The 26,607-nt window shown below is 40.4% G+C and overlaps 2 protein-coding genes across 2 annotated transcripts; both read right to left on the bottom strand.

Moving 5' to 3' along the window:
- Positions 1-9,486: 9,486 nt before the first annotated feature.
- Positions 9,487-10,751, bottom strand: LOC143714390 (uncharacterized; the record flags this gene model as incomplete). Its single annotated transcript, XM_077205496.1, has 2 exons — positions 9,487-10,124; positions 10,208-10,751. Coding segments are annotated over 2 exons (1,182 nt in total), but the record flags the coding sequence as incomplete, so codon positions are not given.
- Positions 10,752-24,225: 13,474 nt separating this feature from the next.
- LOC143714391 (complement C1q-like protein 2) lies at positions 24,226-26,229 on the bottom strand. Its single transcript, XM_077205497.1, has 4 exons — positions 25,902-26,229; positions 24,944-24,997; positions 24,713-24,844; positions 24,226-24,512 (listed from the first exon to the last, which is right to left on the bottom strand). The coding sequence occupies exons 1-4, from the start codon at positions 26,227-26,229 to the stop codon at positions 24,226-24,228; spliced, it is 801 nt and encodes a 266-aa protein (XP_077061612.1).
- Between the last annotated feature and the right edge of the window lie 378 nt (positions 26,230-26,607).

The following is a 26,607-nucleotide window of genomic DNA, read 5'->3' on the forward strand; positions in this document are numbered from 1 at the left end:
AAAAAATCTTTCCTTTTCCTTTAAAACCTCCCTTGTCTGGCTTATGCTACTCTGAGCAATGTCTGAACTTTGTATTTTGAGCACTTCTTGCGTTGTTTTTGCCTCTTCATGATGACTCGCTTGGTTTAGTCCTCAGTTGTAAGTCGCTTTGGATAAAAGCGTCTGCTAAATGAATAAATGTAAATATTCAACTAAACACATGCATTAATTAAATGAATTATATTTTAATATCATACAAGTCTATATCAACAGAGATCAAACTTAATGAAAACGTATTTGTAGGATTACTCACCAATACTGTTGAAATTTCGTATCCGCAACGAGGTATTCATACAACAAAACAAACACGGCCGAACAGAAAATTCTCGACTCAAACTTGATGACGTCAGTAGTCACTTGGTTTCAACGTGGACGTAAAATTGTAATTTGATTTAAAGTGCCCCTATTATGCCATTTTAAAGTTTCCTAATGTTGTTGTGGACTCTCCAACAACATGTTTACATGCATCAAAGTAAAAAAAAACTGTTTAATTTCCTCATAATATACATTTGCACATCATCGCATTTTCAATGATTCTCAAACGAATCGTCAAATGAATCAATCCCTCTAAATCCCTCCTTTCCGCGAGCTACTCTGTTCTGATTGGCCAGACAGCTCAGTCTGTTGTGATTGGCCTGCCGTTTACAGGGCGCCTATTGCCATAACAACGTCAGCTCTGCGTGTCCTGAGGCTTCCTACACTGTAAACTAAACAACAAACAATTACGTCGATTTGACCATATCAATGCGAGAGCGAGTCCGATGATGAAACACTGGAAGAGCTCGTTATTCAACCCGAACCTCCATCGCAAGGACGACTCCAGCAGGACTTTTCACACTGATACGCTACTCAGTCAGTTTGAGATACATTATAAGATGTTGCAACTGTAATTCCTCACCATCAGCATTAACAAGTGCATGTCCATCAACAAAGAGATTATTTTACTTGTACTAATTTATTTACAGAGTATTTTTCTAATACATTGCGGTGAATATGTGTGAAGGGTTGGTCAAAATCCCTTGCCTCTTCAAATACATCTATAATCATATCCTTTTGAATGCTTATATACTTCCTTTATAAAAATCAATAATCAACTATATTCATTATCACATAATAATTTTTATATTCTTTGTGCTTGTGAAATTATATTGTCTTAAATGCATGTGATGTAAGTAACCATTTTCTTTTAGGTGCATTCCAATCTTACTTTGAGATTGCACGCAGTACACGCAGGACACGAAGGCCACGTAACCCACAAGGCCGTTTGTCTCTTTCTCTGGTATCAGTAGAGGGTCCTAAAGGCAGCGTGGACACATATGATTCTTCGCTGGACATATGGTCAAGCTATATTGAGCGTTACTATATCGAACTTTAATTGTTGTATTAAAATGTATTCTTTCCAGTATATTTCCTTCCTTCGGAGTAAATGCCAGTGATCTGTTTTTCTCCCAAATGAGTGAATGTTTTAGCATTATGTTTTGGTATACTTAACTGATAATAAGGAGCTCAGACTCTCTTCAGCCTTGATGGGAGCTGTTATTTGCTAGTGTCTGTTATGTGTGTGTGTGTGTGCGTATGACATTCTATGTAGGTTCTGGACGTTCGGACCAGACACCCCGGCGCCCTTCTCTAACCTGCGAGGCCACCACAGACCTAAATCTAATGAGTGGACGACAACTATCTTGACTAATGGCGATAGGCACCCCTATCTCCTCACATGTGTTAAATTGTTTAGGCTCTTAATGTTTCTTTGCCAATGAGAATCATTCAACCTGTAAGCAATGACGTAGCTTAGACCTTGGAAATGGTATAACTGCTGTGATCTTTGTAACTGTAAGCGGGGCGGCCTACGAACTCCTGTGCGAGTATTGAAGCTGACTTCTGCTGATGAAACTGCAAACTATCTTCAGTAAATATTTTCTTTAATTTTTTATAATTCTGACTCTGGGTCTTCATTCTTCATATCTGGTTCTGGGTCTTTAACTGTACACCCCTTACAGTTTGGTGGAGGATGCGGCGGGCAATCATTCCGTGGTGACATCTCTGGCAAATCAACACACAAGGTAGTAAGCTTTTATTAATTGTTAGGGCTGTCTGACTGGAAGAGATTTTGAAGGAGAGCGGGAGAGCCTTCACTCCGATGAGGCGAGTGAAGGAGTAAGTTGTAGGCCTACTGCTGAGAGGATAAGAAGTCGCTGAGAGCGTCGTTAAGGGTAACGGCAGCAGACAGCGCAAGCGAAGCGTTCTCTGTGTGGGCCCCGCTGGGCATTAATGGTGTAGCACCACCCCAGCAGAGTACGTCCCTGGACGGGAGGTCCAGTGACACCGTAAACCTGCTCAATCTCTTCCGTCTCAGATAGGGGATCCCCGAATTTAGTGAATCAGGCAGTTAGGGATACTAACAAAAATAGGGTTGTTTGCCAGGGATGCATCAGGAACGATCCCGAGAGAAAAAAAAAAGGAAAAAAAAAAAGTTGTGACCCAAATTGGCATGGACCAGTATATGTAACTGTGATTTTGGAGTATACTCTGCAGTTTCATCACGGAGAAGCCAAGCTGTGTTGTTCAAAGATCGCCGCCTCCATTTCTGCAATGACTTCAGGTGAGTTTGAACTGTTATTAAGATATGGCAGACAAACTGAGTAACTTGATCAGTAACCTGAACAGTCCTGAAACTAATAGTGAGACAGAAAAGAGCGAACGCTGTAAACAGCTGTGCTCTGAAGCCCTCACTTCAGAGAAATTTGCAGAAATTATTAGGCTAAATGGTTGTCTTGATAAGTTTTGCTTCTGTTTGGAAATTTAAACAACAACTTGACTGGCTACAAACAAACAAAGAAACTGAAAAATTAAAATGTTTAGCCTTGTATTGCTTACGATGATTACAAAAAGCAAGTATATTAAATTATGGGTCGAAGATCATTTCCTTGGACAAGTGTGACTAAAGTTAAACAGACACTTTGTGAAAACAACTTAGAATATTTTGCAGCTTATGAAAATTAATGTTCTGCCAATAATAATGATGAAGATTATGATTGGGCTATTATGATTAAATCAGCCACTGGTGGACTGTAAAAGAATACAGAGAACTGCTTATCAGCTCGGTTTGCATTCCTGTTTGGGACACACTGCTTCAAGGGTGTGCAGTAAGTTGGAGCCGGGAGTGTTTTAATGGTGGTCATCAGGACCATTTAATACGTAACTGTAAATGCCCACCGAGAAGGTGTTTAAAATGTGATAAAATGACAACACATTTTTGGTAATAATATTGGTTTGAAAGTAGATCAGTGTTTAAATGACGACAGTGACATTTTTCGTCTGAGAAATAAGAGATAAAAAGGTTAAAAGATTGAAGTCTTAAAGTGAATCCTTTTGAAGAAAATATCTATAATAGTAATTTCTATAATAGTAATTTTTATAAGTGAATTGATGAATACAGGTTGATGTAAAATGAATGACTCCAACAGATGTGAGTCGCAAAATATATCAAAGTAACTAAAAGGATGATTGTGTTGTAATTAAACATTTTAAAAAGGTTTTAGATGATATAGAGAGACTAATCTCACAGATGATTTACAATAACTGCAAAAGTATCACAAGCAGAGAGTGCTTGCCTCGTCAAACTTATAGTGTGAATCCTAATTGGAGATTGATAAACTCCAAGAGGAAACTAAAGTCAAATATTAAACTATGGTTGAGAACTTGACAATTAAAATTGAGATTGAGAAATGTGAAACGTTATTGAGAACTAGAATAATTATTTTTATGTAAGAACAAATAAGCAGAAGCAGTACTGGATTAACAGTTGCTAAATGCTGATTAAACAAACAGCTTGAAACGTTGACCATGAAAGAACTAGAAGCTGATGTTTTGCTTTCAAAAGATAAGTCTGCTATTGGCTGTAATGAAACAGTTTGCTTATCTGAATCTGATGTGTGCTGTGGCTGAAACTGCCAGTGCAACAGACTCAATCTGAGTGGAAATTTGTAATGCCTAAATTTCCTGATGTGTGGGCAAAAGACAAATATAAATAATATGTTTATTTGAAACCGTATGTAATATCTGGCAAAGATGCGTTAAGCTGGGATAGAGTTAAAAGATGGTAGATAAAGTTAGACGTTCATGAGAGTGCAGTGTACCAGTCCCTCTCTCATTCAATGTCTCTCTCTCATTCAATGTCAGCTAAAAGCTGTTACCTGAGTCGGTGTCATAAGCGATAAGCTATTTGTAGTGACATCTTTGATTAGGTTATTTTAGGACCAGTAACTTCTTTGTTTGATCTTAGTCCCCACCATGAAACGGGGGCGGCCTACGAACTCCTGTGCAAGTATTGAAGCTGACTTCTGCTGATGAAACTGCAAACTATCTTCAGTAAATATTTTCTTTAATTTTTTATAATTCTGACTCTGGGTCTTTAACTGTACACCCCTTACATGTGGAAACTATATCAATAACAGTGCATGTATGCAATGTACATTAGCCGAGCTCTAGAGTGAATGATCTGATGTAACATAAACATTAATAAAACAAATATTTCCTCAAAGTAGTGAGAACGACAGACAATCTGCATTCATTTATAGCGTTAAGTAATAGTGGCCCACAGCTGATCAGCAGAAGTATTTCAGTAAGACAGTAATAATGTGAGTTAGCAGGAGCCCTAGACAATATAAAACTCAAAACTAAGTTTTTTGAACACCATCTTTCGAGAGCAAGCGGTTTGCGAATCGTGCAATAAACTGGCTTTACCTTCACATTATAGAGCACAGCGCTGTCTTCTCGACATGATGCTGTCCAGTATCCACAGGAATCAGCTGCCGGTTTGAGGTTCCAGGTTCAAGTTTTCCCTGGTGTCTCCGCGTGCGTGGGCGGGCAGTATACTAATGTTTCGTCTTGACGTCACGACGAAACGGCTTATGAGTCGTTTGAAAAACGATTCATTTAATTGACTCATAGTCGACTCTTACTTTTGAAAGACAATAACTTTATATACGGTACACTTTCAGATTTAAAACTTTGCAGGATGTTTTCATTCACTTAGAGCTATGTTACACACTACACGAAAGGTCATTTTCAAAAATCCATAATAGGGGCCCTTTAAAGCAATTGGTTTAAATTACAGCCAAAAAACTTAGTTTTACTTCAAGAGAACTAAACTTAATTACATTAGACCAATGACAAGGCAGAAAAATGAATTTGAGTCAGGTCAAGTATAAAAAATATTTAACATAATGACGAGCCATTTGCACTTTTTTCAGTGTAGTATGGAAGTCAATGGGGACCAGCATCTGTTTGGTTACCCACATTCTTCAAAATATCTTATTTTGTTGTGTTTAGCACAAGAAATAAATTAAAACAGGTTTGGAACAACATTAGAAAGAAAATGATAACCGAATTGTCATTTTTGGGTGAACTATCCCTTTAAGGACCAGCGGCAGCACTGTAAGCGGTCGTTGTTTTAATTTTAATGTTAAACTTTTCAGCCATGTCCTTCATTTCGTCATTATTAAATTCACCTCCATTATCACTAAACAGTCGGGGGACCATGAACACTTATCCAGCAGTGAATAAAGTGCTTCTATCTCTTTTGGGTTCTTTGAGGTGACGATACTCCCTGCACTGAAGCGTGTGAAGTGATCATGCAAATACCATACTCCAGGCTCAAGCTCATGTAAGTCCACAGCCACAGTCTCATTATAGGCTGATGCCATAGGCAAACCCACTACAGGCTTATGTTTTGGCTTGCTGTATCTGCTACTGTACATGTATCACAGTTTTTAATAATCGTGATTACCTGAGCAGGCCGGTCATTTTTGCAGTCTATCAGCTGAAGCATTTCCACATTCTCTGTGTAGTTTCAATAGGACTGTCTCATTTTCTTTTGTTGTCATGTTTTCTGTCACAGTAAGAATTTCATTTTCATTTTGTCTTGTTCTCACTTGTATCCTTTTCATCTGGATGACTGTCTTCTCTTAAATTCACACAGTAATGTCCTGAAGATGTTAGTATAAGTTTAACAGGTTATTTAAACATCGTTGCTTTGTCATGTGCAAAGTCCAGAACTGCACTTGCTCTTTTCAATTAAAGGGTTAGTTCGCCCATTTAAGACATGAAGTTGTATGCAATCCTTACCAGCACTATAGTGTATACACACTGACCCACTCTGTTGTCACCTCCCTGGTCAGAGTTCTGGCCGCTGGAAGTTTTTCAATAAAGTACTCCTGGTTATTTTCCGGGGCCACAAAACTGTGCGTTTTTACGTGAAAAAATGATTTGCGTTTCAAAGCTTGATTAATTTACCACACAAAAAACATGCCGGTCAAAATTCATACCTCAGTTTTAATCGCCACTATTTTCTATCCATTTGTATCAATCCGCGCTGCTGTCAACGTCAACAGTGCACGTTCCGATCAGCTGTTGACAGCGCGACTCGCTGACAACATGTCTGACTGCGAAACTTCTGATGATGAAACCATTTTTGGCACAATGTCAGACGGATCAGATGATGAAAGTAATTTTAGCAATAGTTTTCTCAGCAAATCCTTTTCCTCCTTGGTTGGGGATGTAATCGTCTTCGCTGAAGTGAGCACTACACACACGAAAATCCTTGATTCTGGATATTTTAGCTCCCGCAGAGTCGCCGATGGCAACCAGCCAAAGCTGTCTCGTATCTATATCCGAAACAGGAAAACGATGGAATCTGAACTTTGATCCCGGCACATCCTTGTGGTCACAGCCTGGGAATTTACAAGTTCGCACCATTGTTAATTTAATACTTTTTACGTCGTTGTCAATCGATTGTGTAAACACTATGGAACAGCTGATCGTAACGTGCACTGTTGACGTTGACAGCAGCGCGGATTGATAGAAATGGATAGAAAATAGTGCCGATAAAAACCTTGCCATCAACAAATCTGAAAGGTCTCGCACTTTGTTTGTCATCTATGTTCAGTAAATCTATGGCAGCCCACTTGTGTAATCCTAAAGCCATGTTTCTCCACACACAGTTCTTGTACAGGCTGTGTCAATCACAGCTGATCCTATAGCCTCCACCATGAACATTTCTGTGTTAGACAAAGATTCATTTGAAAACAAAGTGATGTGACATTTTCCGGAGTATCTCGTGTAATAGGTAGTGACACCATATGTGTTTTGCAGTGCACTGCCGCCCTCTCGTGAGTAATGTTATCTCCAAAAAATATTTTCTAGGCTGATTTCATATCAGTGAAAGAAACGCTAGAGCAAGCTGTAAGTGCTGACTGTTTATCTTTAACAGTAAGTGCGGCAGCTTAAAGGGAAGCTCCATTTTGAAGTTACGTAGCTTGTTGTATTGACGTTCGAACTCGACGATGTATTCCACCATAGAAACACCGCTCTCTCTAGTGATCCGGTCAAACTCTGCGTAGGCCTCGTACTGCCAATCTTTTTCTTCTTTAAAAAACAGTCCAATTTCGCTATGAGTGTTTGCATTCCAGTGTCATCGTTCAAATAATTTTGCAAAAGCAACTTCAGAGTCCAGTATCCAATATGTACACCTCAAAGGTAATCAATACATACCATCCCTTGTATTTTAAGCAGTGAAAATTAAACTAAGGGCTTCACCATCTATGAGAAACAAATACCCTCAGTTAACACCAATGAAATGAGCTTTAAGTGTACATTTACAGGAGATCTAAAGACATCAGCATAATAAATGAGGAGAAAACAGGAACTATTGTCATGAAATAAAGAGTGTTTTCAGCAGATCTGTTAATATTGATGATCCTCAGACTATCAACACTCATTCAACAAGACATTCAGGATCATCAGCAGATCATCTCACTTTATTCTGAGTGTTTGCTGATAGAAACACATTATTTGAGTCAGGATACATGATAAAAGCCTGTAAAACTGCTCTTTTGGAAGACGATACTGTTATTTCTCACCATCTGACACAAAAATATCAAACATTCAATTTTATTCACATTTGTCTATAACAATAACATTTATGTATAGATTTAAAATATCTCACATGGCTCATTATAGGCTCAATGTAAAGTATTCATCAGTATTAGTTCCAGTATATTTTAATAATGTGAAGTAACTAACAAATTTGATCTGCCAAAGATGTGAAAATAGTATAAATAAAATGGCAGCAGCAAACACCCCAGCCGGCACATGTCAGTAATGTCAGTTGTTGTTTCAACTTTGAAACAATGTTGATATAACGTTTAATGCTAAATGGTTGAAAAAGGTTAACAAAAACACTTCTAAATCAACGTTGAAATTGTTACAAGATCTGCACGTTGAAACAATTGAATGTCTTCAACAACATACAACAGAAATATCTGCCTTTTAAAGTATTATTATGATAATTATTATCATTTAATGATATTTTGATCATCACAGCTCTTCAATGTTTGCAACAGTCACATTTCTGAATATTTATGACCCACCTCCTGCCAGTCATACACTACTACTACCAATCAATGTTTCTAGGACATTGTGCAGTTCTAACTTCCTGATTGTTTTTGTATTCTTTGGATGCCTTACAACAACAGGTGATGGCTGAGAAAAAGGAGGCCTCAAATTGTGTATTGTTACTGCAAAAATGGCTCCGTTATGCCCCTGAACTGCTCGTGGTGGAAAGTTCATCAGAGTATCAATTTAATAAGGACATCCTTTTTGCATCAGATGAGTAGCTTCAATCCTTGTAAAGCTTCAAGTCCTAAACAGTGAACTGTGATAGTGTTTCAGTCTTTAGCACTGTTTTTGTCTTTGTTGGTGAGCTTCAATTTCCATTTTCTTCTATTTTACAGATGCACTTTGCATTTATGTTGTCATGGTATTTACTTTATGAATTCAGAATCAACAATTCCATGTTATTGTCACTTTGTCATCCATTTTTATTATATTCTGTACTTAAGTTGTATTTTAAGTTCTTCCTTAAGCTAAATGCCAGACTAAAATGCATGATAGAGCTGTTTTAACTGAAAGCAACTTGCACTGATATGTCTTGTCTCAAGATGCACACCAATAAAGTTTTTTTTACTAAGGCACGTTTATAAAAGCTACTTAAATGTCCTAATTGCCTAATCCTGGCTTAATCTAAGTCCTGTCTGTGAAACCAGGCCATAATGTTTTATTTGTATACATGTTATAAAATGTTCATGGGTTTTAGTCACCATTACACATTTTTAGAGCAACTTGTTTTTCCTGAATGCAATTTTAATTCCTGTTCAAACAGTGTGGGGTCATAAATAAAAGCATTTTCATGTAAACTGAAGGTTTAAAGTTATAATTAACGCACTGATCACAGTTACATGGTCTTTCTTCAGAATGAGAAGCTGATGTGATTTCAGAGAGAACGCCTGAGCCGCTTCTTCCCAGTGTTATCTCTCATGTGACGCTAAAGAGTTGATTTGTGTCTGAAAGTAGTTACACACACTGAACACACACATGTGGCTTTACTCAAGTGTGGATTTTCATGTGTCTCTTAAGGGATGCTGATTGCGTGAAACTCTTTTCACACTGATCACATGTGTGTGGTTTTTCTCCAGTGTGGATCCTCTCATGTGTTTTCAAAGTTGCTGACAGATTGAATCTCGTGTCGCAGTGTGAACACTTGAAAGGTTTTTCTCCAGTGTGAATCCTCTGGTGCAGTTTTAAATATATCGCTGTAGTAAAAGTCTTATCACACTCAAAGCACATGTACTCTCTCACACCAGTGTGAGTTTTCTGATGTGTTTGTAAACTATACAGCTGTGAAAAACTCTTTCCACACACAGAACATGAATGTGGCTTCTCCTTCATATGAACTCTCAGGTGTCTCTTCAGGTTTGCTGCACTAAGAAATGTTTTGCCGCAATGATCACATGTGAACGGCTTCTCTCCGGTGTGGATCATCATGTGAAGATTAAGGTTAGCTAATTGACTGAAACTATTCCCACATTGATGGCATGTGAACGGCTTCTCTCCAGTGTGAACTCTCATGTGAACAGTAAGATGATTTTTGTATGTGAATTTCTTTCCACACTGAACACACACATGTGGCTTTTCTCCAGTGTGGATCCTCATGTGACTCTTAAGGTATGCTGATTTGTGAAACTCTTCCCGCATTGATCACAGGAGAACAGCTTCTCTCCAGTATGAACTCTGATGTGAATCTCAAGACTAGATTTGCATGTGAAACTGTTTCCACACTGAGTGCAGGTGAAAGATTTCTTGGCTGCTCTTTTCTTTAAAAATGTCTTTTTAGTCTTTGAGCGACTCAAAGGTTTTTCTCCAGGTTGGACATGATGTTCCTCCTCCACTTCACTCAGTTCTTCACTCTCCTCCACTTCACTCAGTTCTTCTCTCTCCTCCTTCACTTCACTCAGTTCTTCACTCTCCTCCTCCACTTCACTCAGTTCTTCTCTCTCCTCCTCCACTTCACTCAGTTCTTCTCTCTCCTCCTTCACTTCACTCAGTTCTTCTCTCTCCTCCTTCACTTCACTCAGTTCTTCTCTCTCCTCCTCCACTTCACTCAGTTCTTCACTCTCCTCCTTCACTTCACTCAGTTCTTCTCTCTCCTCCTTCACTTCACTCAGTTCTTCTCTCTCCTTCACTTCACTCAGTTCTTCTCTCTCCTCCTTCACTTCACTCAGTTCTTCACTCTCCTCCTCCACTTCACTCAGTTCTTCTCTCTCCTCCTTCACTTCACTCAGTTCTTCACTCTCCTCCTTCACTTCACTCAGTTATTCACTCTCCTCCTCCACTTCACTCAGTTCTTCTCTCTCCTCCTTCACTTCACTCAGTTCTTCACTCTCCTCCTTCACTTCACTCAGTTCTTCACTCTCCTCCTTCACTTCACTCAGTTCTTCACTCTCCTCCTTCACTTCACTCAGTTATTCACTCTCCTCCTCCACTTCACTCAGTTCTTCTCTCTCCTCCTCCACTTCACTCAGTTCTTCTCTCTCCTCCTTCACTTCACTCAGTTCTTCTCTCTCCTCCTCCACTTCACTCAGTTCTTCTCTCTCCTCCTTCACTTCACTCAGTTATTCACTCTCCTCCTCCACTTCACTCAGTTATTCACTCTCCTCCTCCACTTCACTCAGTTCTTCTCTCTCCTCCTCCACTTCACTCAGTTCTTCTCTCTCCTCCTTCACTTCACTCAGTTCTTCACTCTCCTCCTTCACTTCACTCAGTTCTTCTCTCTCCTCCTTCACTTCACTCAGTTCTTCTCTCTCCTCCTTCACTTCACTCAGTTATTCTCTCTCCTCCTTCACTTCACTCAGTTCTTCTCTCTCCTCCTCCACTTCACTCAGTTCTTCACTCTCCTCCACTTCACTCAGTTCTTCTCTCTCCTCCTTCACTTCACTCAGTTCTTCTCTCTCCTCCTCCACTTCACTCAGTTCTTCTCTCTCCTCCTTCACTTCACTCAGTTCTTCTCTCTCCTCCTCCACTTCACTCAGTTCTTCTCTCTCCTCCTCCACTTCACTCAGTTCTTCACTCTCCTCCTCCACTTCACTCAGTTCTTCACTCTCCTCCTCCACTTCACTCAGTTCTTCTCTCTCCTCCTTCACTTCACTCAGTTCTTCACTCTCCTCCTTCACTTCACTCAGTTCTTCTCTCTCCTCCTTCACTTCACTCAGTTCTTCTCTCTCCTCCTTCACTTCACTCAGTTCTTCTCTCTCCTCCTTCACTTCACCCAGTTCTTCTCTCTCCTCCTTCACTTCACTCAGTTCTTCACTCTCCTCCTCCACTTCACTCAGTTCTTCACTCTCCTCCTTCACTTCACTCAGTTCTTCACTCTCCTCCTTCACTTCACTCAGTTATTCACTCTCCTCCTCCACTTCACTCAGTTCTTCTCTCTCCTCCTCCACTTCACTCAGTTCTTCTCTCTCCTCCTTCACTTCACTCAGTTCTTCTCTCTCCTCCTCCACTTCACTCAGTTCTTCTCTCTCCTCCTTCACTTCACTCAGTTATTCACTCTCCTCCTCCACTTCACTCAGTTATTCACTCTCCTCCTCCACTTCACTCAGTTCTTCTCTCTCCTCCTCCACTTCACTCAGTTCTTCTCTCTCCTCCTTCACTTCACTCAGTTCTTCACTCTCCTCCTTCACTTCACTCAGTTCTTCTCTCTCCTCCTTCACTTCACTCAGTTCTTCTCTCTCCTCCTTCACTTCACTCAGTTATTCTCTCTCCTCCTTCACTTCACTCAGTTCTTCTCTCTCCTCCTCCACTTCACTCAGTTCTTCACTCTCCTCCACTTCACTCAGTTCTTCTCTCTCCTCCTTCACTTCACTCAGTTCTTCTCTCTCCTCCTCCACTTCACTCAGTTCTTCTCTCTCCTCCTTCACTTCACTCAGTTCTTCTCTCTCCTCCTCCACTTCACTCAGTTCTTCTCTCTCCTCCTCCACTTCACTCAGTTCTTCACTCTCCTCCTCCACTTCACTCAGTTCTTCACTCTCCTCCTCCACTTCACTCAGTTCTTCTCTCTCCTCCTTCACTTCACTCAGTTCTTCACTCTCCTCCTTCACTTCACTCAGTTCTTCTCTCTCCTCCTTCACTTCACTCAGTTCTTCTCTCTCCTCCTTCACTTCACTCAGTTCTTCTCTCTCCTCCTTCACTTCACCCAGTTCTTCTCTCTCCTCCTTCACTTCACTCAGTTCTTCACTCTCCTCCTTCACTTCACTCAGTTCTTCTCTCTCCTCCTTCACTTCACTCAGTTCTTCTCTCTCCTCCTTCACTTCACTCAGTTCTTCTCTCTCCTCCTTCACTTCACTCAGTTATTCACTCTCCTCCTTCACTTCACTCAGTTCTTCTCTCTCCTCCTTCACTTCACTCAGTTCTTCTCTCTCCTCCTTCACTTCACTCAGTTCTTCTCTCTCCTCCTTCACTTCACTCAGTTCTTCTCTCTCCTCCTTCACTTCACTCAGTTATTCACTCTCCTCCTTCACTTCACTCAGTTCTTCTCTCTCCTCCTTCACTTCACTCAGTTCTTCTCTCTCCTCCTTCACTTCACTCAGTTATTCACTCTCCTCCTCCACTTCACTCAGTTCTTCTCTCTCCTCCTTCACTTCACTCAGTTCTTCTCTCTCCTCCTTCACTTCACTCAGTTCTTCACTCTCCTCCTTCACTTCACTCAGTTCTTCTCTCTCCTCCTTCACTCAGTTCTTCTCTCTCCTCCTTCACTTCACTCAGTTCTTCTCTCTCCTCCTTCACTTCACTCAGTTCTTCTCTCTCCTCCTTCACTTCACTCAGTTCTTCTCTCTCCTCCTTCACTTCACTCAGTTCTTCTCTCTCTTCCTTCACTTCACTCAGTTATTCACTCTCCTCCTCCACTTCACTCAGTTCTTCTCTCTCCTCCTTCACTTCACTCAGTTCTTCTCTCTCCTCCTTCACTTCACTCAGTTCTTCACTCTCCTCCTTCACTTCACTCAGTTCTTCTCTCTCCTCCTTCACTTCACTCAGTTCTTCTCTCTCCTCCTCCACTTCACTCAGTTCTTCTCTCTCCTCCTTCACTTCACTCAGTTATTCACTCTCCTCCTTCACTTCACTCAGTTCTTCTCTCTCCTCCTTCACTTCACTCAGTTCTTCTCTCTCCTCCTCCACTTCACTCAGTTCTTCTCTCTCCTCCTTCACTTCACTCAGTTCTTCTCTCTCCTCCTTCACTTCACTCAGTTCTTCTCTCTCCTCCTTCACTTCACTCAGTTCTTCACTCTCCTCCTTCACTTCACTCAGTTCTTCTCTCTCCTCCTTCACTTCACTCAGTTCTTCTCTCTCCTCCTCCACTTCACTCAGTTCTTCTCTCTCCTCCTTCACTTCACTCAGTTATTCACTCTCCTCCTTCACTTCACTCAGTTCTTCTCTCTCCTCCTTCACTTCACTCAGTTCTTCACTCTCCTCCTTCACTTCACTCAGTTCTTCTCTCTCCTCCTTCACTTCACTCAGTTATTCACTCTCCTCCTCCACTTCACTCAGTTCTTCTCTCTCCTCCTTCACTTCACTCAGTTCTTCTCTCTCCTCCTTCACTTCACTCAGTTCTTCTCTCTCCTCCTTCACTTCACTCAGTTCTTCTCTCTCCTCCTTCACTTCACTCAGTTCTTCTCTCTCCTCCTTCACTTCACTCAGTTCTTCACTCTCCTCCTTCACTTCACTCAGTTATTCACTCTCCTCCTCCACTTCACTCAGTTCTTCTCTCTCCTCCTTCACTTCACTCAGTTCTTCTCTCTCCTCCTTCACTTCACTCAGTTCTTCTCTCTCCTCCTCCACTTCACTCAGTTCTTCTCTCTCCTCCTTCACTTCACTCAGTTATTCACTCTCCTCCTTCACTTCACTCAGTTCTTCACTCTCCTCCTTCACTTCACTCAGTTCTTCACTCTCCTCCTTCACTTCACTCAGTTCTTCACTCTCCTCCTTCACTTCACTCAGTTCTTCACTCTCCTCCTTCACTTCACTCAGTTCTTCACTCTCCTCCTTCACTTCACTCAGTTCTTCTCTCTCCTCCTTCACTTCACTCAGTTCTTCTCTCTCCTCCTTCACTTCACTCAGTTCTTCTCTCTCCTCCTTCACTTCACTCAGTTCTTCTCTCTCCTCCTTCACTTCACTCAGTTATTCACTCTCCTCCTTCACTTCACTCAGTTCTTCTCTCTCCTTCACTTCACTCAGTTCTTCTCTCTCCTCCTTCACTTCACTCAGTTCTTCTCTCTCCTCCTTCACTTCACTCAGTTCTTCACTCTCCTCCTTCACTTCACTCAGTTCTTCACTCTCCTCCTTCACTTCACTCAGTTCTTCACTCTCCTCCTTCACTTCACTCAGTTATTCACTCTCCTCCTTCACTTCACTCAGTTCTTCTCTCTCCTCCTTCACTTCACTCAGTTCTTCTCTCTCCTCCTTCACTTCACTCAGTTATTCACTCTCCTCCTTCACTTCACTCAGTTCTTCACTCTCCTCCTTCACTTCACTCAGTTCTTCACTCTCCTCCTTCACTTCACTCAGTTATTCACTCTCCTCCTTCACTTCACTCAGTTCTTCTCTCTCCTCCTTCACTTCACTCAGTTCTTCACTCTCCTCCTTCACTTCACTCAGTTCTTCACTCTCCTCCTTCACTTCACTCAGTTCTTCACTCTCCTCCTTCACTTCACTCAGTTCTTCTCTCTCCTCCTCCACTTCACTCAGTTCTTCACTCTCCTCCTTCACTTCACTCAGTTCTTCTCTCTCCTCCTTCACTTCACTCAGTTCTTCTCTCTCCTCCTTCACTTCACTCAGTTCTTCTCTCTCCTCCTTCACTTCACTCAGTTCTTCACTCTCCTCCTCCACTTCACTCAGTTCTTCACTCTCCTCCTTCACTTCACTCAGTTCTTCTCTCTCCTCCTTCACTTCACTCAGTTCTTCTCTCTCCTCCTTCACTTCACTCAGTTCTTCACTCTCCTCCTTCACTTCACTCAGTTCTTCTCTCTCCTCCTCCACTTCACTCAGTTCTTCACTCTCCTCCTTCACTTCACTCAGTTCTTCTCTCTCCTCCTTCACTTCACTCAGTTCTTCTCTCTCCTCCTTCACTTCACTCAGTTCTTCTCTCTCCTCCTCCACTTCACTCAGTTCTTCACTCTCCTCCTTCACTTCACTCAGTTCTTCTCTCTCCTCCTTCACTTCACTCAGTTCTTCTCTCTCCTCCTTCACTTCACTCAGTTCTTCACTCTCCTCCTTCACTTCACTCAGTTCTTCTCTCTCCTCCTTCACTTCACTCAGTTCTTCTCTCTCCTCCTTCACTTCACTCAGTTCTTCTCTCTCCTCCTCCACTTCACTCAGTTCTTCTCTCTCCTCCTTCACTTCACTCAGTTCTTCACTCTCCTCCTTCACTTCACTCAGTTCTTCTCTCTCCTCCTTCACTTCACTCAGTTCTTCACTCTCCTCCTTCACTTCACTCAGTTCTTCTCTCTCCTCCTTCACTTCACTCAGTTCTTCACTCTCCTCCTTCACTTCACTCAGTTCTTCACTCTCCTCCTTCACTTCACTCAGTTCTTCACTCTCCTCCTTCACTTCACTCAGTTCTTCTCTCTCCTCCTCCACTTCACTCAGTTCTTCACTCTCCTCCTTCACTTCACTCAGTTCTTCTCTCTCCTCCTTCACTTCACTCAGTTCTTCTCTCTCCTCCTTCACTTCACTCAGTTCTTCTCTCTCCTCCTCCACTTCACTCAGTTCTTCACTCTCCTCCTTCACTTCACTCAGTTCTTCTCTCTCCTCCTTCACTTCACTCAGTTCTTCACTCTCCTCCTTCACTTCACTCAGTTCTTCACTCTCCTCCTTCACTTCACTCAGTTCTTCTCTCTCCTCCTCCACTTCACTCAGTTCTTCACTCTCCTCCTTCACTTCACTCAGTTCTTCTCTCTCCTCCTTCACTTCACTCAGTTCTTCTCTCTCCTCCTTCACTTCACTCAGTTCTTCACTCTCCTCCTTCACTTCACTCAGTTCTTCTCTCTCCTCCTTCACTTCACTCAGTTCTTCACTCTCCTCCTCCACTTCACTCAGTTCTTCACTCTCCTCCTTCACTTCACTCAGTTCTTCTCTCTCCTCCTCCACTTCACTCAGTTCTTCACTCTCCTCCTTCACTTCACTCAGTTCTTCTCTCTCCTCCTTCACTTCACTCAGTTCTTCACTCTCCTCCTTCACTTCACTCAGTTCTTCTCTCTCCTCCTTCACTTCACTCAGTTCTTCACTCTCCTCCTTCACTTCACTCAGTTATTCACTCTCCTCCTTCACTTCACTCAGTTCTTCACTCTCCTCCTTCACTTCACTCAGTTCTTCTCTCTCCTCGCTCTCTTCCATCCGGTCTGACATGAGAGAAAAAGGTTTAATTTCATTTTCAGCACATCAATAATTCAAAGAGAGAAATATGAAAGTGACCCGTGATGCAATAGCAGAAAATACTAGTAGACAACTGCTGTAAAATATGATAATTCTGGTGTTGTTTTCATAAATTAATTGCATGAATGAGGTACATTGATATTTCAATTATTATTTTCAAGACATGTTAGGCACAAATCACGTTTCTGAAGTGAGAAATATTAAATATATTTGAGTAATGATACATTTATTTAATGTAATATTAACATTTATACAATAGTGCCTAGGAGTGTGCAATATTGAAGAAAAAAAACGTATCTCGATATTTGTTAGGATTTTTTTGATAATAATTAAAAACTATTTTGCTGAGTCTGTTTTGTTCGGTACAGGCCTATCATGGATAAATAAATATGACAATTAGATGACCAGTAGGTGGCGGCAAGTCCATGTCTTATAAGAAATATGAAGTGAAAGGATGTAAAAATGAGCCCTGATGTAATAGCAGAAAGTAGACAAAAATGTTAAATGCAAGGTAAAACAATTGTCCCAATGTCTGAATTCAATGGTGTGGTAGAAGGTTTCCTGCATGCGTCTTTTTGGTGCACAAAGTAATTTAATTCCAATGAGGTATTTATCTGACTATTTTTTCACATCCTTGCATTTAGGTTGTAACACCAATAATTTGGGTAAATGTTTGATTATTCTTTTTAAATCTTTTTATTTTATTTATTCATGCGCATGTCATTGTCACTTAGAGTTTACCACCGGCCACTAACGTTGCTCTCCCGGTAACAGATGCCCAGTGTTGGGGAAAGTTACTTTTAAATTACAATATTAAAAAGAGTAACTAATTGCGTTACTTAATAACTTTTTATGAAAAGTAATGTGTTACATTACTTTTGCATTACTTTTTCTGACCTGGGCAGGGCTTGCTTGTTTGTTTTTTAATAACAACAAAAAAAGTAATATTTTTTGGCAAATGTTAAAGGTGCAGTCTGTAAGAATGACAACTAGTGGTGGAAATAGGTACTGCAGTCCACATTTCAGAGATCATCGTTTCCCCGCCCCCTCCTCCTCAGACTCGACGCTCACACAGGTTGCCAGTTTGAGGACACGCTTGGGCTGCACAATGAATCGAATTTCTAATCGCGATTACGGATGCCACGATTACGTAATCGTTCAAAGCCGCGATAACAAAAGAAAATCCACTCTGCGTGCGTGCGTTTAGAGCATGTTATGTTATGAGAGGCGAATCATGACTAGCCTACTTCAGAAAACCCAGCACAATACGAACAACCAGGCAGTGACGTAAATGTAAAACAGACCTCAGAAAAACAGACTTTCCTGTCCTGTCAGTCGTTATACTGTCTCGTAGCGCGCACTCTTCAATTGCATGCGCGCTGTGTATCGCTTCACTGTATATAAAGTGCAAAAGAAACTACAGGCATGCAACGTCGTTACGTTGTAAACTAGTAACTCATGTTATAAAAGTAAAATACCAATAAATCACGTTGCTGGTACGTCGTGTGTTCGCTGAGAAGGATTTGCATGCAGATATGATGTTCATTCTATTCACCAGGAGCAGTCTCTATGTTTCATTAACAGTTCTTGTTAGTATTGTGTATTCACCATGGTAACTGTCATTGCCGTATTAACCCCAAAATGCCACTTTATTTTCACTTTGTGTTATTTTTTTATATATTTTTTTAATTACTGTGGTGGCTCATACCAACATTTTATTAACAAAAACTAGTTTGGGACTGCTATTTAATAGCTTTAGTATAGGCCTAATGTTTATTTATTAGTAGTCTTTACTATTAGTCATATTCTTACAATTTATGTGTATGTCAAGGGGGACAGTACTTGTGTGTGTGTTAACGATTTTTTGTGTAAACGTGTATTATAATATGCCTATATATATATGTGTGATAATTGTAATTAATATTCACAATTACAATTTCAAGGGAATTATTGGCAATTATGATTTTTGCCATTATCGTTCAGCCCCAAGATACGCAACTGGAACGAGCGCAATTAACAGTGAAAATTGGCAACATGCAGTATCACACAGACCAAAACCATTTTTGTTGTGAAGAAGTTACATACAGCACCTTTAAGGCCCTTTCACACACCAAAAGTGGAATGAATAATTATCAGGCTGAAGGAAATGCATATTAGTAGAGGGCGCCGCTCAAACACACCTTTCAGCTGCTGCAGTTCTGGATTAAATGTAATATAAAGTGATTTTGCTTATTAGTATGGTTGAATTAGATCATTGAAGGTCAGTAGCAAACATTGGTTAATAAAGTGAGATTAAGTACATAAAGTATATTTGTGTGATTTAATATAGTGAATTGTAAAAATATCAATCTCAACCTCAAAATATAAAATTCTGAGATTGCATTTTACTGTTTGTATTCATTTTGATGAATACTGCATGTTTTCGTGCAAGTGAGATGAGTAAAGGCATGTTCACATTTAGTCTAGAACTAAAATAACCATCATGTCTGTTTACACAGCACACACAACACTACTCTGCGTGTTCACCAGCGAGTAGGAAAACTGTGATAAGGTTTGCTTAAGCCGTTCCTATCACGGCGCAGATGATAAAATGTGCTATTTGAATTCTATTGAGAATTTCAGCCTTATACTGTTACTTCTGACATGATTTTCCTGCTTTTAAAAAACAGAGAATTTGTAAAAATTGTGACACTCCGGAAGTGACATCATCTGGGCTCTTTCTACTGCATGATGGGAGGACAAGAAAATAATCTCAATCCATTATCTCAGTTTTAACACAAACTGTAGCATTGACTGTATGTATCAACCCTGTTACCAAAGTTACTGTAAGAAGTATAATCCATATAACTATGAATAACTTCTATAACTTATAAGAAATACAACTTTAACTATAGCAATCATCAGTAACTTTAAATTGGCTTTTGCTCAAATTATGATTACAACCCTGTCAGCCATTCTGGAAAGTTCATTAACTTGATACAGTTTGCCGTTTACTGCTTAAAAAATAATACAAATAATAAATGTAAAATATACTTACTTTATATAAAAACAATGTTGTAAACTAAATTAGAAAATGTCTGACATTTTGCTAAAATAATAGCAAAAAAGAGGCTAACCAGATATAAAATAAGTGTCAATTAAGGGCGATAATTTGACCTGATGTTGACAATCTATATGAAAGTTTCTCCAACCTCCCTCTACTGACTATTTGTTGAAAATCTGTACCCATTTCATAGTTTAACTGTTTATCTAAATGTGAAGAAGTGCTTGAATGTTTCTAACATGAATGTTCTCCAGCATCATGAATGAATGAAGAATAAACACCAACCTCTTTGTTCTTCAGGATCTTCAGTGTGTTTCATTCTGCAGGTTCTGGATCACTCGTGTTCTCACTGTCCTCTTTAATAAACTCAGTCTTTACAGATTTCAGCTCTTCCTGATGCTCTGATGCTCGTCTTCATTTGCAGCTGATGGGGATATTCCAGCATTTATTGGTGAACTCCTGTGGGAGGAGCTTCACTGATGATGAATTGCAGTGGGAGGAGCTTCACTGATGATGAATTGCAGTGGGAGGAGCTTCACTGATGATGAATTGCAGTGGGAGTTCCACTATATTTTAATAATGTAAAGTAACTAACAAATCTGATCTGCCAAAGATGTGAAAATAGTATAAATAAAATGGCGGCAGCAACACTTGAGATCGATTCCCATCAATCCCTTACAAAAAATAACTGCAGAACAATGAAGTACAACTGTAGATTTGCAGTATAACGAAGTATAGATACAATATAACTGCAGTACAAAAGTACAACTTCAGAATAGTGAAGTAAAACGTCTCGGTTACGTATGTAACCCTCGTTCCCTGAGTAGGGAACGGAGACGTTACGTCGGATGACGACGAATGGGGTTTCGCTTAGAACACCTATCGACTTCGAGTATTACAAAACGAGCCAATGGCAAGGAAATGCCATGGGTCTGCGGAATTTGCATGACGTAACTCCGCCCCACCTCGTGGGTATAAAAGGAGGACACCGGCAACATGCAGATATGTTTCTTCGCTGAGGAGCCAAGACTGAGCTCAGGCGATCCCCGCGGTACAGCGGAAAGTGGCAGGAAGACGTAACGTCTCCGTTCCCTACTCAGGGAACGAGGGTTACATACGAAACCGAGACGTTCCCTTTCGTTGTCACTCCGAGTTACGTCGGATGACGATGAATGGGGTTACCAGTCTAATCACGCCACCTTCTCAGCTGTCTTCCAGTGCCCTGCGTAAATCTGAGATCCCTGTCGTGAGACTAGCACGGACGAAGGACTCCTATTTAGCACAGGAATACCAAGGTACACTGGGGACCATATCCCAAAGTTTAGGGGAAATATGCAATTACTGCCAACCCAGAGGGGGGGACTTAGAGAATACACATATGACCCGAAGGAAACATATGGAGAACACTGGGGTGTCCAGCCGCAGGTGGAATATTTCAATCCCAGGGGTGGCAAGGTGGCTTGCCAAGGGAAAGACACACGCTCAGAGAGGCTTACAGTGGAAATACACATGTGGGGGTCGCTCAGAGGAGGGACCATGCACACGGGAGGCACCTAGCCGACGCGCAGGCAATAGACACTGGCGCCGACGTCAGGAGTGCTGGAGGAACTCAGGGGAAGCTCACCTGAGGAGAATATCGCACGTATCCAGTCCGTGGAGTGGAATGGTGAGCAAGCGAAGACACCTGAGCGCGTCCGGTACTAGCTGGTTGAAGCGAGTACACGAGAGGACACAGGCTCCACTCGGAGATTATAGAATCTGGCGAATGTGTTAGGTGTCGCCCAGCCTGCAGCTCTGCAGATGTCTGTTAGCGAGGCGCCATGCGCTAGAGCCCAAGAGGACGCCACACTCCGGGTGGAGTGGGCAGTCACACCAAGGGGGCACGGTCGACCTTGCTGCTGGTATGTTATTTTTCCTGCAACGAAGAACTTGCTTTACTAAAAATAGAATGGGAGAACTGCTGTTGTCAACCAGTGATTATTATATAGTATAAAAGAAGTAGGAAAAAGATGGTTAAAAAGTGGAATTTAGATAAAAGAGCTAATAATTATTTATAAAGATCTATGCAGTTCTCTCTGAGTGTTCAAGTTTCAGATGACTTCAGTGTCGAATGGAAGAGGTGAAAGGTCAAAGACACGACTGCAGAGAGAAGAAGAAGAGTGGGTGAGGGGCTTTCAGCTCCCCTTCTGAAGATGACCACTCTCTGGAAAACTCAGCATGGAGAAAGACTGTTTAATGCTGGAAAAGGTGAAACTTTCACTATTTCACTGGAGACTTTTTCCTGAGGACAAGAGGAAAATCCTGAGATGCAAAGCTGTGGCAGAATCTATCAAAAACCCAAACTGAGAAGAGGCAGAGAAACAACAGAGCCTATATTCCAGTTTACACCAAGCCTTGAGTGACAGCTAGGCTGACGACACATGCAGAGCGACAGCCATGAAGCTTTAACAGACTGATAATCTAAAAACGGAAATACTGACCGACATCCTTCCCTTACGGGCAACACAGGTGTGGCAACTCCGATGATCCCTCTAGAGACTGCTTCAAATTTAGTTATTATATTAACTTTATTCATTCTGATTATTCACTGGTCTCATAAGCAATTCTTTATATTCTCTGCTAAACTAACCCTCTCTGCTTTTCCAGTAGGTTCAAGTCCAGCCATATAAAAAAGAAAGAAAATACGCTGAAAGTTGGTGCTCAACTCACTAAATAGTCAAACTGAGGATTTGGTATAGTGAGGGCTATTATATGAAACAACTATAGGGCTAAAAGCATTAAAAAAAAAATCTGTAGCAAAGAAAAAGATCGATACAAAATGTCAAAGAATTATCATTATTGTTTGCAAAACAATGATACTGGTCACTCCATTTTGTTTTGGTAATTTTCTAGAGATAGATTGGAGAAAAAATACTCCAAAAGTCCAAAATTATGAAAACGCAAATGCTATCAAAATTTCCAAAATTATGAAAACGCAAATGCTATCAAAACTGGGATAATGAGATGGAAATGTTGTTGGCCATGGATCCAAGATTATGCAGAGATCTCCAATTCTTCTTCTTAAAGCAGCTCATGAGCAAAAAGCAAAAAGAATAGGAAAAATCAACAAATGAAAACTATGGGTGCTCTAAAACAGATTGCACCTAACGTTTTTCTAAGGTTATTGGCAACATGCCAATCATTATAGCAATCCCAATTTGGGACGGAAAAGACAGACTGGCTATCAGAAAAGACAGTCATTTCCATACTCTATTGAAACTGGATTGATTTACTGTCAATCAAAGACAGGGCTGTACCATTCTTCGTCATCGGCGCTCCTTGGCTATTGATACCAGGTGACGCCTCTATCATGGACCGATTGGCTCAAATGACCTGTCCATCAAAAGTTCAGGGGTCAGCGGCCATTTTGACATCACATTTTTTTAATGTTTACTTTTCAAATGAAGCTAGACCATAGAATGCGTCAAAGTTGTGATAGCTCTGTCGGCTAACTTGAAATGCTACTACTACATTCCATGGATGCTTATTGATATATAAATGTGTTATGGACTAAATACTTAATTGAATTGGATTGTATGGACCCTTTACAGTGTAACCAAACCAGTTTTGTTGGAATGTAATGGATCAGTGGACTAACAGGAGGCTTCATAGGTGCGTTTCTTCCAGGACTTGTTTATTTAGCTGTTGGTGGTCTGACAAAGAGACCGATTGTACCCGCTGAGTTGATTGTATCTTAAAATGGTTTACATTGTTCGATTTCACGAGTGTCTCAGCTATCCAAAGATATGTAACAGGTTTACTTTTTGTTTTTGGAGTTTTTTCTTGCCAGAAGTTAAACCCCTGAAACAGCCCAGTGTCCCTCGGCGGGACATCAGAACACGACCTGGTTAAAATAAAAGTCTATGTTGCTTTATTTTGTAAATTCACCATAAACTCCCACAATGCATGTTGATTTTGCGACCCGCAAATTTCAGATTTTAGAGGCAAAGTCTGTAACTTACATGAAGGCTACATGTCATGGATTATAACATAAATATGATATTATGACTGAAATACTCTTTGATCTAACATATTACTGTACTACTGGTTTGTTGTTTTTCAAGAACACAAGGAAATGTCACAAAAATGTATCTTTATTCTCTTTATGTAGGATGAAGAGATACAGAAGAAGGATTAGAAACAAGCTGCACTTAAAATTGCAATTGTGCTCATTATTTCTCTTTAACAAAGGTTTGTATGCTAATGATTCCTCGTGATTTTAATCTTAAATCATAAACTAAAGGTTCAGAATGATTGGATCGCATTGATGAAAGCTCATGTTATCTTAATGGAAACAGTATGTATCCACTGAAAGTGTTGTGGTTATTCCCGTTATCCTGAATCCTGCAGTTCGGCCAAAGTCTCACATAGACCACATCTCCAGCCTCCAGGATCAACACGAGTCCTTTAGAGGAGTTTAACGCACCCTGAGACTGATGAGCATGTGCTATAACTACATCCTTTCCATTCTTCACAATGTAGGCACTTGCTGGATTTGATGCAGAACCATGAGCATAGACGGAGAATGTGAAGACGTACACTCCTTTCAGCGGGGCTGTGAAGATACCTAAAGCAAATAACCAGAGATACTGAAGAGAATCAGCTGATTCCTGTATGACTGCTTAATTACCAAGCACAGTGTAATAGTCTGGAAAGATGGCAGATCATTTAATCTCTTATACACATTACACAACTGTAGAGAGGTTTGAATGGAGCAGAAGGGTTTATATTACTATAACTGAGTTTTATGACTTTATTAATAATTACCTGTAATTGGGTTGTAGGCGTTCCCTATGTTTGTGAAGACGTTCCTGTAGACTAGTATGATTTCAGTGGTAGAAGGACCAATATCTCCACTGCCAGATTGCAGCAGTGAAGCTGAAAATGCTATCTCTCTGTCTGTTATTGAAAAACATAAGCAATATTGTTATATATTACTGTATTACGCTAAGAATGCATACACACTGAATTTAACTTCATTCAAACACACTGTTTCACCTTTATTTTCCTTTCTCAACTCTTCCACTTGACTCAGAGAAAGATTTGACATTTCTGTGAAGAAATAAAAGATTGTGTTAAATTATATTTATAATGCTTATTGAACACAAAACTGGCGGTTCGGTCGTAGCTCAGTTTTGAAGTTACAGTTCGGTTCATCATGGTGAAAACAACATAAAATTGCTTCTTTTTTTCTAAATCTAATTATAAAACTATTTTTCTACTCCAATTAGTTGTTGAAATATAATAATTTACACATTGGCGGTCATAATTGTTTCCATGACAGACTGACTGCATCAGCTCAGTAACTAGTTGGCACGTGTGTTCTTCCTATGTGGAGTAGCGTGTCAAATATAAATCCTTTAGTTTAAACGTGCTCATGTGAATAACTTTCATATACTATAATGTTTGTTTTATGTTTGTTCTGAGAATCGAATTTTCCTCACTAGAATTCCTGCATAACTTGTAATATTATAAAACACCATTACGGACACAATAATTACATTAAGGCAATTCTAAAATGTTATTTTATGCATTTGACGTGTGCACTAAAGTCTGTCAGTCATCATTAGAGCGCCACCCTCAGGCTGAATAACGCAAGGACATTAGAATTCTGACAAAAGTGTGTCTGATGTGTTCAGCGATCAGAATATAAAGTTTACACAATGTTTATCATAAACTAGTGTTAATATGCCCTATGGCCAGGAGCCGTTACTGAACTAAACTGAGGGTTTATTGCGATTTCTGGTGTTTAATGGCGGTTAAAAGCAAACAACACTGTGAGTGTTCGTCATTGCCCATGAGTATCGAACCGAAAGACACATACTGAAAATTCACGGTACGATTATGTGTACTGTTACACTCCTGATAGATAACACAATTTACACAGTAAACACTCAGTTTTACTCCTGCATTGCTGTTTTACTCTGAGGATCACTGGTAAAAGAGTGAATGTTACTGTCATGTTTCTTGTTCAGCTCCTCCAGGATGAAGGTCTGTTGTTCTGCAGCTTTCTCAGCATCCCTCAGTCGCGTCTCTAGAGCTCTGATACTTGTTTTCTGCTCTGTGACGGTGGCGGTCAGTTCTCTCAGAGCGGCGTGGATGTCAGGTAAGCACAGATGACAGTACTGTCTGCTCTCAGGTGAAGCTTCAGTTTGAGGTGGATCCTGTCTTCCATCCTCAGATCTCTGACTGATCTCATTCTCACTGAGTCCTCCATCGACCTGCTGATGTACGGCACACACAAATGTTTCCAACAGCAGCAGTAAACACATTAAACCCTTCATTCTTCACCGATGTGTGCTCTGTCATTCAGCCCCCATGGTCTTTTAATAGTGTGCTGATTTACTGACTTTTGGACATGAGATTTTATTGTTTCAGATAAAAAGGTAGTTAAAGTTAATCATAATTAAAGGGATGTTCCGGGTTCAGTAGATGTTTAGCTTTATTCACAATGTTGAGCACAACAGAAAATACAAATCTTTCTTAAATTAAAATAGATTGTCACACCACTTTCTGGTATACAATTGCATCTTGCAAAATTACTAAGTTTACCAACTTTATGATGTAAAGAAAGAAAGAAAGAAAGAAAGAAACAAAGAAACCCAAACAAACAAATAAACAATGGATGTAAATTTACACAGACAAAATCAGAAAGTGGTGTT

The sequence above is a fragment of the Siphateles boraxobius genome, unplaced genomic scaffold, assembly GCF_051911475.1.
Source record: "Siphateles boraxobius isolate OS27281-9 unplaced genomic scaffold, OSU_SipBor_1 54, whole genome shotgun sequence".
NCBI classification, from domain to species: Eukaryota; Metazoa; Chordata; class Actinopteri; order Cypriniformes; family Leuciscidae; genus Siphateles; species Siphateles boraxobius.